General features: G+C 28.7%; 2 protein-coding genes across 8 annotated transcripts; both read left to right on the top strand.

Moving 5' to 3' along the window:
- Nucleotides 1-2714, top strand: LOC109807496 (zinc finger CCCH domain protein). Of its 2 annotated transcripts, none has more exons than XM_020370027.3 (5): nucleotides 1-198; nucleotides 435-822; nucleotides 897-1025; nucleotides 1135-1245; nucleotides 2254-2714. In XM_020370027.3, the coding sequence occupies exons 2-5, from the start codon at nucleotides 603-605 to the stop codon at nucleotides 2286-2288; spliced, it is 495 nt and encodes a 164-aa protein (XP_020225616.1). In that variant the 5' UTR covers nucleotides 1-198; nucleotides 435-602; the 3' UTR covers nucleotides 2289-2714. The 2 variants fall into 2 exon arrangements, with proteins under 2 accessions (XP_020225616.1, XP_082930314.1); XM_083074188.1 differs by lacking the exon at nucleotides 1-198 and adding an exon at nucleotides 205-331.
- A 2275-nt stretch (nucleotides 2715-4989) lies between these two features.
- Nucleotides 4990-13815, top strand: INT4 (inositol transporter 4). 6 transcript variants are annotated; one of them, XM_029273620.2, is made up of 9 exons: nucleotides 4991-5203; nucleotides 6646-6692; nucleotides 9302-9442; nucleotides 10995-11152; nucleotides 11256-11326; nucleotides 11464-11799; nucleotides 11989-12096; nucleotides 12449-13057; nucleotides 13227-13815. In XM_029273620.2, the coding sequence occupies exons 4-9, from the start codon at nucleotides 11020-11022 to the stop codon at nucleotides 13692-13694; spliced, it is 1725 nt and encodes a 574-aa protein (XP_029129453.1). In that variant the 5' UTR covers nucleotides 4991-5203; nucleotides 6646-6692; nucleotides 9302-9442; nucleotides 10995-11019; the 3' UTR covers nucleotides 13695-13815. The 6 variants fall into 6 exon arrangements, with proteins under 6 accessions (XP_082932054.1, XP_082932053.1, XP_020225527.1 ...); XM_029273621.2 differs by having other exon boundaries at nucleotides 6646-6702; XM_083075928.1 differs by lacking the exon at nucleotides 9302-9442 and having other exon boundaries at nucleotides 4990-5203.
- The last annotated feature ends 1753 nt before the right edge of the window (nucleotides 13816-15568 follow it).

Genomic DNA, 15568 nt, shown 5'->3' with positions numbered 1-15568 from the left:
AAAACTAGGAGAGTGTATAGATCACTCTCGCATAAAATGGAAGAAAATAAACGATATAGAAAAACATTGATTCCAAATAATTTTATTTATATATAGCAAAAGTGTTTATGTTTTAATTTGATGGCTATTAATTTTCAGTTTTTAAGCTCTCCTGCATACATTGCTTTGGCTCTTCAGTTATCGAATCTGCAGTGACAGGTAAAATGTCTTGTACACCAATATTCAACTCATTCTTCATTCACAAACATCCAATATTAATTATTAGCCTCTAATTACTTCTTTTTCTTATGTCTTAATGACGATATTTTATTGTCTAAACTCATGGAATCAGGTATTCTTAATTTGTGATTATTGTTCATCTAAATACCTTAAGAAATATGAAGAAAATTAATTGTAGCTGGATTTTTGTGTTTGATTGCGATTGACTGAGGCAGATTGTTGATAAATAGCGAATGGTTACATTTTGATGTGGCCGGTGATTAGGGAGAGAAATGAGAAATGAAATGACGAATAGCATTGTGAGAGATCTGAAAATGTGAAAAGATGAATAGGTGTTATTGTTATTTAAAAGGATAAAAAATAGTTTGTTTGATTTAAGAAAAATGGAGCGAGAGGAAGAGAGGGAACGGCGTCGTGTGCGTGACAGGCAGAGGAGACAATCAATGACGAAAGAACAAAGGGAACGACACCTCGCTCGACGCCGTAGAAACTACCAGCTTCGGAGACAGAGAGCTGCCAATGCTCCATTCATGTCTCTCCCTCAAATTCAATCTTCAAACACGCCCCCTTCTACCTCCTCACACCTTCATCCATCGTCCCAAGGTTCTCCCCTTTCTTTTTTCTTTTCTTTTTTATTTTTTCTTTTAATGCAATCATCATCAATCATCCACAAACAGGTTCCTCAATTCAGTTCGAAGGTTTTCCAACAAGCTTGCGTCTAAACATTATTAAACGCCTTGCACGAAACCTAGCAACTACCACCACTGTGCCACCTGCCACTCACCAAGTCGCAACAAATGCTCATGGTAACTCATTCGGATACAGACCACTGTCTTAAACCATTTTTTTTTATTTTGTTTCTTTCTTTTGGGTGAAAATAGGTTGTTGTTGTTACTTTGACACGTTTTATTACAGGTACCACATCGAAACCCTTGCGATTGAATCGTGTCAAGCGTCTTGCTCGATCGTTAAGTTTTCCTTCGGAAAACACACAAGTTCAGAATAACCACAATGGTACGGGGGAAGGTACTAATTCTTTGTTCTTACTAGAATCGTTTTCACTATTTTATTATCTAAAATGCTATTCAATTTAGGTATTGTAGAACAGAATAGGACACACTAGAATATAATCAGCACAAAATAGTATTCAAACAGGATTAACATCCTCTGCAGTTTTTTTCTTTCAAACTGCCTCCAATTTTTTCTTATTGATTTTAAGAACTTAAAATGCTATTATTTTATTAGACAATATCCGTGTGTTAAAATTTTAACAACTCAAACAGGAACTAACATTATCAATTAGTTGCGTATTCACCTAATTCTCAACCTTTTCTTGTTTATTATGTTTAATCATTCTATGTGATACTCTCATGTCTATCACATTAAATCTATACTTTTATTGTTTTTTCACCGTCTAACATTCAATTTTATACAACATTATACGTCTTATGATTGTATAGTAGTTTTTTTAAGCTTAGATGATAATCTAATACTTGATCATACATTATTTTTTTTAACTCAATGGAAGTCATATATAAATCATTTTGGCTCATCTAAAATAAGTAGGAAACAATAAGAGTATATTTATTCTTAATTTAAAATGAATTAAGTTTTCCAGATACTTTAAATTAAGGGTCGTTATGCTTTAATTTTATTTTATTTTTTTTACTTTATACATTTGTTCATTTTCATAACTAGGTAGATTCGAGTATAATAAGATCCTTAACAATGTCGGTAATTTGTTTATATGAATAATAAGTTGATAAATTGTTTTGACCTACGATTCCTATATAACCAGTTCTCAATGGACATGAAATATTAGATCCTAAAATTTCACTAAAGCACACTAAGTTTTAAACTCATTCAAATGGACCACTTAATCAATTAATTTAATGCAACTCAAAATAAAATAAATTATTCTAAAATGATGTTAATGGATTATAATTTATTGTATTATCTTCGTAAGAGCGCACATTACCTGCCTTGAATGTAGCTGATTGTGGCTATATTTGATTGTGTCTCTTTTCTTTACAGTGAATGGGGAAAGTTTAGAGGTGGTAACATCTTGAAAATCATTTGTAAGAAGTTAAAAGCAAGTGGGAAGAAGTTTTATTCAACCCATGTGTACTATTTCATACACACAGTGAATTGGGTAGGGAAAGCAAGCTATAACATTGTAGGAAATGATTTTATTTTATTTTAGCATGATATTGGTGTGAAATATTCACATGACTAATTTCTATGAGCAGAAAACTTGGTTGATCTCCAATGTGAAACAAAGGAATTCATTACAAATGATATTGTAAGATTACAAATTGCTAGGCCTTTTTCTTTTTAATAAATTCAGAAACTCATGTTGAATTGACTTACCTCGACTCAAAGACTATAAAAACTTTGCTTTGGGCCAAATTCATCTGGGTTGGGCCTTATTATGATCAAATTCGAAATATTAGGCCCCAAACTCGATAAGTTGATATGTAATCGTTTCTCTTGTAGTATCCGCTCTTTTTCAAGCTTTTCTAATAGATTTTTTTCTTTAATAATTATTAGTATTATTGGTTTATATATTTTGTTTCTGAAATCATGTTTTAATAAATATATAAATACATTTTAAGTCTATATTTGTCTTGTTTTAGTTCTTATAAAAAAGCGTCAAGTTAGATTCTTAATTTTTTTTAGTATTTTTAGAATATTTTAAATTAAGATAATTATATATTTTTAAGGGCATTATTTAATTGTAATTAATACATTTATTATTTTTTCATTTTGTATTAATGTCATAAGACTTCGTCTTAAAGTAATTTGACTCTATTGAAAGATAAGTAAGATTTAACTAGAAATTATTTTAGTTAAGGATTAAATGTAGATATTGTCTAAATAATTTAATTTTGAATTCAACACCTTAATCATTCATGTTCAACTTCTTGATTACATTCATTAATTTTATATTTTATATAAATAATATACTTATGAATTATTTGTTTTTAATTTTTAATGTACTATGATTATGTACAATGATTTTTATGGATTTTAATATTTTAACTTTTCAATTTATTAATTTACATTTATCTTTATACTTTTTTCCAAAAAAAATGTAATTTAATTAAAATCTTATAATTTATTTTTAATATATTACTTTTGTCTTTCAAAAGCTTGTGATATATTTAAGATAAATCAATTATATTATTACAATGAGTCATAACTAATGAAGTGAAATGTAAGAGTAATATTAAAAGTAATATATTAAAAATACATTCTAATATGAAAATTATAATATTTAAAAATTATAAATAAAAAATATGTTGAAAGTTTAAAAATAAGAGCTATATTAAAAGCAATATAAATCGCTGTTTATAATATATCAAAAAGTAAAACTAAAATATAAAAGTACTTTTCTTGAGTACCTAATTTATATTAAATTATGCGCCTAAAATAATATAATTATAATAATTTAAATATTATTTACTGCTATAATTATTTTAAATTCTTTATTACGTTAGTCATGTAAACACTAACTAACTATAATTATTGGTAAGAACTTAAAAACACTAAAAATATATTAATGATATAAAAATAACCAAAAACAATAAATTACAAAAATTAAAATGAGACAAAGTCATATTTTGTAGGAATTAAAAATATATATAAATCTTAATAAAACATAAATTTGAAAGAAGCATATTTATTTAAATTTAGAGAAAATTATAATATTATTTCTTCCGTAAAATAAATAACTATAAGTTATGATCGTTGTAAATGCTTTTCTTTGGTCACATCCCTCAAACTCAAACATCTAAAACCAGTACTTCAATTCAATCCCTGTTGTTGCTCATTGAAATAACGACAAAATTCGTGTAATGTTAGTCTTTTTCATAAACAATTCAATAATTTTTCTTTTTGTTGATCAGGCGCTGATAGGTAATATAGTGTATTGATATTTTTAATTCATTTCTTTTTATATTTATTTTATCTAATATATTTATATTTTTGTAAAAGTATATTAATATTTGTCAATTTAAATTTATAAATTTATTAATTTATCTATAAGTATATCAGTAATATTATTGATATTATTTTATCAATAATATTATAATACTGATAATATATATAAATTTTGTTTATTTAGTAACAATATATATATATATATATATATATATAATTTGATAGATGAATAAAAATTATAATATATATAGCATAAATAAGTCAAAAGTTATATAATTTTAAATATTATAAATAGATATATATTATATGATTTTAAAACTATAAATTTTTTAATAAAAATAATTAAAATTATATAATTATAGTGTTTGAAGAACTAAAATTATTCATGAATTAAAATGTTGAGGGTTAAAATTACGTAACTAGAATATTTGAATGATCAAAATCGCAATTAAGCTTAATTTATTTTTAAAATGTCAATGATTAAAAATAATTTCATGTCATAATTTAAAATTTTCATTGTAAATTTGAAGTATTAGTTTTGAAATATATTTATTCATTGTGATTTTTAATTATAATCTGTATATTTAAAAAAATAGTGTAAATTTTAATTATATAAAAATACATATTTATGAGAAACTAAAATACTAGGTTATATTATAAAAAATAGATTAAATAGAAATTGAATTTCTTAAGTTTGAATAGTTAAAGAGAAAAAGTATTTTACGATGATATTTGTTAGAATGGGGGAAAAACTTAGGAGGATCCGTGTCAAGTGTCAACGGGAGCAGCGATTTTGTTGCGATGCGTTTATATCGGATGAAATTATGAAACTATGATGCGATGCAAGAGCGAGAGCTAAGCCAATTTCAGTTTTGGTTTTTTCCCAAATGCAATCATTAAACATCTAAAGAAGGATGAATATGGGGAACTTTAACTCTCTTTCCGCACTGACACTGTCATATAAACTCAAGAAAAAGAAGAAAAATAAAATAAAGATGGTGAAGAGGGAGAAACAAACACAAGAGGCTGCCTCTCCTCCTTGGTAACAAATCAAATATCTTGTGCTTTTTTTATGCTTCTCATCTCATTTCATTACTTTTTTGTCCTTAATCAATTTACATGTTGCATTCATCTGATCCAAGTTCTGACAATACAATAGCAGCAAAGGTGATTGTAGACGCATTCATAAGTCATAACACAGATATTCACAGGAATAAATAACAGATTATTGCATGAATTCATCACTTGGGCCATGAACATACCAAAATTGTTACTAATAAGGTCACTTTCACCATACCACATTCCCTCAATGTAGAATAAATCAAGCATAACCATGTCATATTAGTTTTTAAATCTAAAGAAATTTTAAACAAGTTCATGTATTTTGTAGGTATAATTTTAATATATGTAGGATATGTCTCTTAACAAAAATTATTACAAAAACTAAAAAAAATATTTTATATAATAAAGTATAATTATATAATAGTATGAATTATTTTACACTCTTATTTGAATATGAAATAGATTATATTAAAATAAATTATTTGTGTGCATTCATAGATTTTGACAAAAATTAGTTATTATTTTTAATGATGAATACTTCATGTTTATACTATTGTTAAGAAAATCTCTAAATCAATTAAAAAAAAAGATAATTAAGCATATTATTAGAAAAAAATATTTAATCTCTATTAATTTTTCATGAATTCCCGACTTCCACTGTTTCATAAACATGACATATCTTATTTTAATATAATTTTTTAAATTACTCATTTCGAGGATTTTTTTTTTAAAAAAAAAACTTATCATGTCTATCTTAAAAAAAATTGAATTCTAAGAAAACTTTTACAAAAAAATACTATGGATAGCAATAAAAAAAATGGATAAAGAATTTAAAATATAGTTTATACGATAAAAATATTCATTTTTTACCATTTCTATTTATAATATACATTTTTTTATATTTTTAAAAAACTATTATAATTTTGATGAAATGAAATAAAAAAAAACATTTTGTGAATGTATAATAAATACTAATTTATTAGAAATAAGTGTATTAGCTAAAAAATGAAAGAAAAAAAATACTATCTTATAAAATTTACAAGAATAATATTAAAAAAACTTGAGCTTAATTACTCTCTTGGTCCCTCATTTTTTTAAATTATTCAATTTAATCTTTATTATTCAATTTAATCTCTATTATTAAAACTTTCAATTTAATCTCTTAACTTATTAAAATGATGCAATGTGGTTATTTTCGTTAAAACTAACAATACTAACTTCTTACACAAAAAATGACATATATCACTTCAGATATAAAAAGTTAATGATGAATATCATTAATCTCAATTTAAGAAAAAGGATCGCATTGTATGCATTATGTTGAAAAATGTTTCTCATTTCAATTTTGTGTTTCATTTATTTTTGTTTTACATTTTTCTACCGAAAATAAACTTATAAATTTTGTGTATTTTTTTTTATTAGGGTCACAATAAATGGGTTGTGATTATCCTTCAAGTCGAATAACTGAGGTACATTCATGTAAGTTAGGTTGAGTCATTTGGATGAATTAGACAATTTTTTTTATTCACTCAATTATAATTAAGATAATGAAGAAATTAAAAGATTTGTAATATGATAAATTTGACGTAAATTTAATAATAATGAAGATGTTAATTATCTAATATACACTAGAAACAACACATTAATTTATATACATACATATTAGGTAAAATTTATGTTAATTATATAATATCTATCCAATTCTATTACATAATGTAAGTCTTATGAATAAAAATATATATATATATATTAAATAAAACTAGAGATATACTTAATAAATTACTTTAATAATTTAATATATATTCATTTTTGTTAATATTGTGTTTTATGAAACATATATAACAATTTGATAGAGTACTTCACTTTCTATAGTATGGCTACTACGTAGTGGAGAAATGCAACTAGCCTAAGGTTATCATGCAAATTGTTATATATATATAAGGTGGAAGATATAAGGCATAATATGCACACATATACAATAAACATACGAAATATACAAAAGTATATAAAAAAATCCTACTCAGTTAAGAGCATATACAAGACCTAGCAGCCAATAAAGGATATCACAAAGGAGTCATCTATTGCATGACTCGCCACCAACCATTATTGCAAAGCCTTGCTAATTCTGACATGCTTCTATTCCAAAGTATGATCATAATAGTTCTAACCACAAGAAAAACACAGGATAAACTTGTGAAATAAAATAACATATGCAAGCACAATATCAATATCAACATGAACAACATAAACAACATCATTTTTAACATGCAACTTCAACTTATCACCAATACTACTCATGTAACTTACAACATAAAACAACTTTACAACTTCATCCCAACAACATAATCATCATACAAAAATATGCAACTAATGTGTTAGCACACATACCAATTAAGGAGATTTTTTACAATAGAAATGAGTAATTTAAGTAGCTAGACTCTACTAAGCCACACTATTTAACCTATTACAACCAGATTAAGTATAAACAATTTCAGGTCTCATAAAAATTACATTTGGGTTTATCTTCTTTAGGGTTCAAATGAGTATGGGATTGACTGGATTATCATTTGATTTTTTAAAGACATTAAATTTTCCTCCTCCACCACCACTGTCACCAACTTCAGCTTCAACACCTTCGCACCGCTCATAAACAATGTCATTAAATCAGGCGCAAAGTAACTAGGATGATCAAGAAGAGAAATCAAACAATAACTGTAGGGTTACACAATTTTAACTAGGTTATTTACATCAATACTAAATCTGGACCACACAATATGGGCTCTTGAACTTATCTAATTATCAATTTTTTTTGTTGGTTGGATGCAGTTTCCAATAAAAACTTATTTAAACCTGTTTTTTTTGCCTGCATAACCTGTTTATTTGTCTGAACCTATCCAAATTTTTTTTTTCAATCGGATTCTTCGGGTTTGGAACGGATTGGATTTTTCTACTCACCTGTATGATTCATCATATACTTTTTATTTATTTATTTTTGTATTTACTTCTCAGTCTAACCAACTATGTTTAAAGAAATCAATTTATTTTATTTCTTTTTAATTTTATTTAACAACTTTAAAATTATTTAAATTTTTATCTTCTTTATTTCTTTTTTCCACATATAAATTTTATCCAAACAAAGTATAACTGTCAAACAAAATAAAAGAGAAGAAACAATTTATAAGCTGTTAAATTATCTTTGCCAGCAGACATAATAATTACAAGATAATCAACAGGATAAGATAAAACGAAAAAAATGAAAATGGTGTTGTTATAATTATGATAAATTTGAAAGTTAACTAACTTTATTATCTGTTGCTTTTAGTGCATGTTTGGAAATAATCAAGAACGTACATTATAAATCTCTGTCCGCATTTAGTTGAAGCAACAAATGTTATTTAGTCGTAAGAGACGTGTTATCCAATAAACAGAAATGATTTATTTATTTATTTTGCTAAAACAGGGCAAACATTAAGTAACACATATAGATTCATGACGATTTTACGCTAAAACAGGACATACACTTAATACATTTCATTACAGAATATTTTTTAATTCTTCTGTAACATGTTATATAATCAATCTATCATAATTTACCTTTTCTCTTATCTCTCTCTGAATATCTACGACCAAGTGGTACAGTCATTATCTCTGCTTCATCATCCAGGTAAACTCTAATAAATGATTTATTTTTTTCTTTTGATTTTACAATGAAGGTACGTCGATCTCTAACGTAATACTAAAAATCCACTAAAAGTTCATGAATTTCGTAAATACTTCACTTTCAATCTGTCTTGATCTCTTATCACCAAACATTGAACCCCTTAACATTTGACAATCTCATCCACATCTTCCATCAGTTGGAATTTAAAGCATAATTTCTTCGACGGTGGAAATTTGGATAGCTTCAGATTTTAAGAGTAAATCAATTTTGAGATCACTAGCTGAATAATTTTGACTGGTTGGTGTTATATAACATGCGGTGTATAAAGAATTAGCACAGTTGGTGTAAGATTTTATATATTATCAACTAATAAAATATTATTCTTATTATTTATTTTATATTTTTTTTGCTTGACAGAAAAAAGTAGAGAAGAAAGTACTGTAAAAAAACAAAAATTTGTTGGATCATTCGGTTCATCCAATAAAGGAGAGGAACGCAAACAACCAAAAAATTACTTGCGTCCAAAACTAAAGGAAATAAGGTGTTGGAATTACAAAGGTAAATTGTCCATATACTTCTCTCTTTCTATTTCCGGTATGTAATACTTCCCACAAATGTTTATCTCTTTTATTTCTCCGTGTTTTCTCTTTCATTAAATCAATCAATACTCGTTGGTAAAAGGTGTTGGTTTTGGAAACCAATAGATAAATCACATGACATAACCTATAATGCATATGGCAAAACCCATATGATATGAGATTGAGAGGACGAGAACAAGAATCTTTGATGGGAAGGGGGGAGGAGGAATACACACGTTTACAATAATTTTTTTTTATTAAAATAAATAGCATAATAAAAGAAATATTATAATCATTATCATAGGAAAAATTATAAAATGTTATATTCTAATTTAAATATAAAATAATTATTTTATAAAAATTATTCTTCCAAATATTCTTCTTAGCTAAACACTGATTAGAGTATTTATGCTTCCAAATATTAGAGTTTTTCTTTTTATATTATCTTTTCAAAAATTGTAACTTTTTTTTCTCTTCATTTACACAATCTCATCTCATTCGTTTATCTTTTTCTTAAACCAAAGATCCTCTTAAGATAATTATTATTAAAATAAATAAACTTCTCATTATTCTAGTATCAATAATTTTATGGAGTTGAGACCACGTGGAGTTAAGAGCTGTCATTTACATGTCACGATGCTCAATATGCATGCAAAAATTCGGCGACGTACAACATATTCATTCACCAACCACAGTTTGTATTTGCCATGCAAACGTATTCCGATCCTCTAGAATTACATTCAATAAAATATTGAAATTTGTGTTTTTTAAATAAAAAATGCTTCGACCTCTCCCAAATGAAACCTCGAATCCTCCGAATCATTAAAAAATTAACAGCTGTCAATTAATTTTAATATAAATATTAATTTAATTTAAAATTTGTAAAAAAAAATTATCGGAGAATAATTCGGCTGTATCTTCGAAAGCCGAAGCATTACACCATTCAATATTCATATATTACTGTATGTTATTAAATAAATTCAGTGCATTGGGATTGTTGCTGTTCTTATTGTAACTGCAGAGGATAGAAATCCCAGGCAAACTCTTGTGGGTTTGTGGCTGACCTTTGTGTTGTATGTTGTGACAGACAATGACAATAAATTAACGGTCAGTCATTGAGAGTCGAATTTAATTTTCTTATCCAAAGGAGGTTTCAGATTTTCTCTACAAAGTACAAACAACTGCATCAATCATCTATTTTGTAAAAATAAAAAATTAATTTAATTCTAATTTATAATGGTGGAATTTAGAACTGCACACACCCTGTAGCTATAGCGGACCCCATTTCTCCAAAAGGTGAAATCTTTCATAATTTTCTGTATAGCCACTTCTTACGAAATTTGAAGTAAAAAATGTTGTCTACCGTTGAGACATGCAACAACCAAATAACTTTCTTTTCTTTCGGCTAAAAGAGTTTAGGGGTTTCACAAACGTTAGAATATACTACTGTATCACAAAGACATCCCTGCAACAAGAAGCAGTGTCTTTTTCAGTTTTCGTAATCTCCATTTACCCATTCATGAAATTTTCAGAGAATCAAGATAAGGTGTAGTAAGTATGGAAGAGGGTCACAAAGCTGCAAGTTCGGCAGAATTCACAGAATGTTGGAATAGAGCAACTCGTTCACCATATATTATGCGTCTTGCTCTATGTGCTGGCATTGGAGGTCTCTTGTTTGGCTACGATACAGGTTATTGGCGCAACCATTTTAAATTTTATTCAACTTGTTTTAGCTATAACATCATATGAAATTGATTTTGTTTCTTTATTCACTACCAAATCATGTCTTATAGGTGTGATCTCTGGAGCCTTGTTGTACATCCGAGAGGACTTTGAAGAAGTTGATAAGAAAACATGGCTACAGGTGAATTGTACTCATTTGCATTTTAGATATTATTTCTTAATTCTTATTGGCTTTCCAAAAACACATTTAAGTCAAGAAGGAAGCTAATTTTACTTTCTAGTTCTAGATGGTTGACTTTGTTTTTTTTTTTTTTGTAGGAAACAATTGTTAGTATGGCTGTTGCAGGAGCTATCATTGGTGCTGCATTTGGAGGATGGATGAATGATAAGCTAGGGCGAAAAAAGTCAATTTTAACATCTGATGTTGTATTCTTTCTTGGAGCAGTAGTTATGGCTGCTGCTCCAGCTCCCTGGGTCATAATTATTGGGAGAGTTTTAGTTGGTTTGGGAGTTGGTATGGCATCCATGACTGCACCATTATACATCTCAGAAGCTTCTCCTCATAGCATCAGAGGAGCTCTAGTATGTGTCAATAGTTTGCTTCTCACAGGAGGCCAGTTTCTATCCTACCTTATCAATTTGGCATTCACCAAGGTATGCAATAAACAAGTATCAGCTTAAATGAATTTTTGAGAGCTTATTTATTAAAATTATTTTTTTTCTTTGATTAAAAAACTTTCAATAACACTTCTATCTATATTCAAAATTACTCGAAGTCTAAAACTTTTTGATGACATCGTCAGATAGTTATCTTTTCTGAAAGATCAATTTCTTGTGTTTCAGACCCCAGGAACCTGGCGATGGATGCTTGGCGTGGCAGGACTTCCTGCTGCGGTTCAGTTCATACTAATGTTGTCCCTCCCCGAGTCACCCAGATGGCTCTACAGCCAGGTAATGCAAATCTTCCATCAATTGCGATTGAAATTTTTTGCATTCTATTTGTGAAATTGTTGGTATACCAACATGTTATTAGTCCGAGTAGTACCCGTGCTAATAAATTATATAGGTTTGATTGGATATTTAGAATTTTCATTGCGATTGTGTTTGAAGAATTGAAGTGAAAACGAAGTCTTTTATAGGACTTATTCGCTCCTTCATGTCTACATTGTGAATGATCACAACCAAAGGTTGAATAAAATATCTTGTAAACAGGTTTATCTGCATGTCATTGATGATGCGGTTTTATTCTTTTGCTTCATCTAATAATCTGTTTGGAGGCATTGGCATCCATCTGGTATTTCAGGGGAAGGAAGAAGAGGCAGAGAAAATCTTGTCGAAAATCTATCGCCCTGGCGAAGTTGAAGAGGAGATAAGAGCCATGCAAGAATCCGTTAAACTTGAGAAGGAAGACGAAGAGCAGAATGGACAGATGAGTTTTGCAAAGAAATTAAAGAGTGCTTTGACCAATGATGTAGTTCGAAGAGGTCTCTATGCTGGCGTCACTGTTCAAGTTGCTCAGCAGTTTGTGGGCATCAACACTCTCATGTATTACAGCCCAACCATTGTTCAATTTGCTGGAATTGCCTCTAACTCCACGGCGATTGCACTATCTCTGATCACATCTGGTTTAAATGCGGTTGGCACCATCTTGAGTATGATTTTCATTGATAGATATGGAAGGAGAAGATTGATGCTCATGTCTATGGTTGGTATCATTGTTTGCCTCGTGGTCACAAGTGTTATATTTTTCGAAGCAGCTAGTCATGCTCCTTCAATCAGTAACCGGGACACCCTCAATTTTGGTGTCAACTCTACATGCCATGCTTACACAAAAGCCCCTAATTTCTCTTCATGGAACTGCATGCAATGTTTGCATGCAGAGTGTGCTTTCTGTGCCAACAGCGACAATCATGTAAGCTCCTCCAGCTAATATTTTTAAGCACTCAATTGACGTACAACACACACAAATATGCCCTCACAGTCATACAAAAAGAAATTATTACATGGCATTACTTTCCATATATATAACACATAATTGAGTTTTATTAATTAAAAAACTCTTGTCTGTGTTTGTTATCCAGTTTCTTCCAGGAGCATGTTTGGGTGCAGAAAAGAGTATAAGAGGTGTGTGTCGTACAAAGCAACGAGTGTGGTTTTCTCAGGGTTGTCCAAGCAAAATTGGACTTGTAGCTGTTATAGTGTTGGGACTGTATATCTTATCATACGCTCCAGGAATGGGAACCGTGCCTTGGGTTCTGAACTCAGAGATATACCCATTGAAATTCAGAGGGATAGGTGGAGGTATAGCTGCAGTTTCCAACTGGTGTGCTAATCTCATTGTGAGTGAGTCATTCTTAAGCATGACAAAGACTTTAGGCGCGGCTGGCACATTCCTCCTCTTTGCCGGATTCTCAGTAGTTGCACTCATTGCCATTTATGCATTAGTGCCTGAAACCAAAGGCCTTCAGTTCGAGCAAGTTGAAAAGTTGCTTCAACAAGGCTTCAGACCTTTCCCATTTAACAACAACAAGAAACAAGAGGAAAAATAATATCAAGGTCAAGAATAGCATTAATGCTATAATTACTTTCTTTTCTTTAAGAATAACTTATTGGATTTCTTCTTTTTCTATTGCAATTAATAAATGAAATTACATTTATTGTTCTCGATCATCGCAACATTTATTGTATGTGTGCATGTGAACGTTTTAAAAGTGAAAAATAACCATTTTAAAATAAATACAACAATGTATCTGTCGGCACAATTAAAATAAATAAATAAAACTTAATATGCTAAATAACTACCAAACAAAATAAAATCAACACAAATAAATTAATAAATAAAGTTGATATAGATTATAACGGTAAAAAAAATGATATGGATCATATTTTTAAAAAATGGGATAAAATAGAAGCGCTACAACCCATAATTATCCTCTAAATAATTAAAAAATAAAAGTAATAAATTGAATCATTATAATGACTCTTTAAAAATTAAAAATTATGGTGGCTATAATCCATAATGATTCCTTAAGAATTAAAAAAAAAAAAAGCATTGTTATATAAACTATAACGCCTCTTCATAAAATAACTAATCGCTTTTATGTCACTAACTGTTATAGTAACTAATAGTATGTTGGTATCGACTATATAAGTCTTTTTCATGGCTTAAAAAAAAATCCATGTGGTGCGAATAATTTCAAAATAGTCATATTTATGTAAATAATTTTAAAAACTAGACCCCAAGAGTGAATAAGCCTTCCGATTGTCACAAGGGAGTTGTTGGATAGTGTATCTCCTTTCAATTAATAGATATTTAAGAGAATCTGACACCATTTCTTTAGTCTCATATCCTCCAATGAATGTTAAGTTTAATTTGTCTTATCATTCTTTATACTTTGACCTAGGGGTGAGCATTAAACCGACATCCGAACCGAACTCGAAAAACTCGAAAAGAAATATTGCTTTTAGGTGGGTTCGGGCGGGTTTTATGGGTAAATTGGGTTAAAATTTTGATTTTATAAGGGTTATATTGAGCGGGTTCGGTTTTGAATTTTTAAATCCGCTAAAAACCGAACCCAACCAAAAATGAGATAAGTTTAAATTTTTATTACTTTTGTATAACTAAACAACAATGGTCCAAATTTAAAAGTCTTTATTTCAAGTATAATATAGCCATCAATTTGAAACTTATTTTTTTCTTTTTTCTCATAACTTAGATATTTATTTTGTCTTCTCCTTCCTCATTCAACTTCTCAACACACTAGTCCATTTTTAGAGTTATCTTTTTTTGCTTCTTTCTTTGTCTTTCTTTTCCATCTTCTTATCTCCATTTTGAGTATATTTTGTGTGACTGTGATTTTTGCTTCTTTTCCATGTAACAACTATGAATTTTGTTATCTTTTATTTTTGCTTCTTTAGTTTGTAAATGTTTCAACTACGAATCTATTTACACCATCTATTGTCACCTTCATTCTATACACTATTTTAAAAATATTTTTTATCGTTTTAAGCTTCATCTAGATAAATTGGTCTACAAAAAAATTCAAACCCGATTATACTCACCCGCTTAAATCCGAATCCGTTTCAACCCGAATCGCCTCAAATCGAAAGCTCAGTCAGTCGGATATGGGTCACATTTTTTCAAAGTCAGTTTACAACGGATTGGACATTTTTCACCCAAACCCGACCAAACCCACCCGTTGCTAACCCCTACTTTTGACCAAGTTCAATTAGCTCTTCCTTCGTGACCGAACAAATAAACCCTACCAGAGCTCTTCGGTTTTTCTAAATCCATTCTTTAGCCATTTCTTTTTTCTTTGCACTAATTAATGCGATTTTTTAATTATTGTATTTTAATGTTATAGTCTTTTTATTTAAAATAAAAAGAATAAAATATCTTTAGTTTAATCCGAAAGTACCCTTC

Source organism: Cajanus cajan, chromosome 5, assembly GCF_000230855.2.
Source record: "Cajanus cajan strain Asha chromosome 5, NIPB_CcT2T_4, whole genome shotgun sequence".
Classification (NCBI taxonomy): Eukaryota; Viridiplantae; Streptophyta; class Magnoliopsida; order Fabales; family Fabaceae; genus Cajanus; species Cajanus cajan.
The sequence above is the reverse complement of the archived record's forward strand: the minus strand, read 5'-3'. Positions and strand labels throughout refer to the sequence as shown.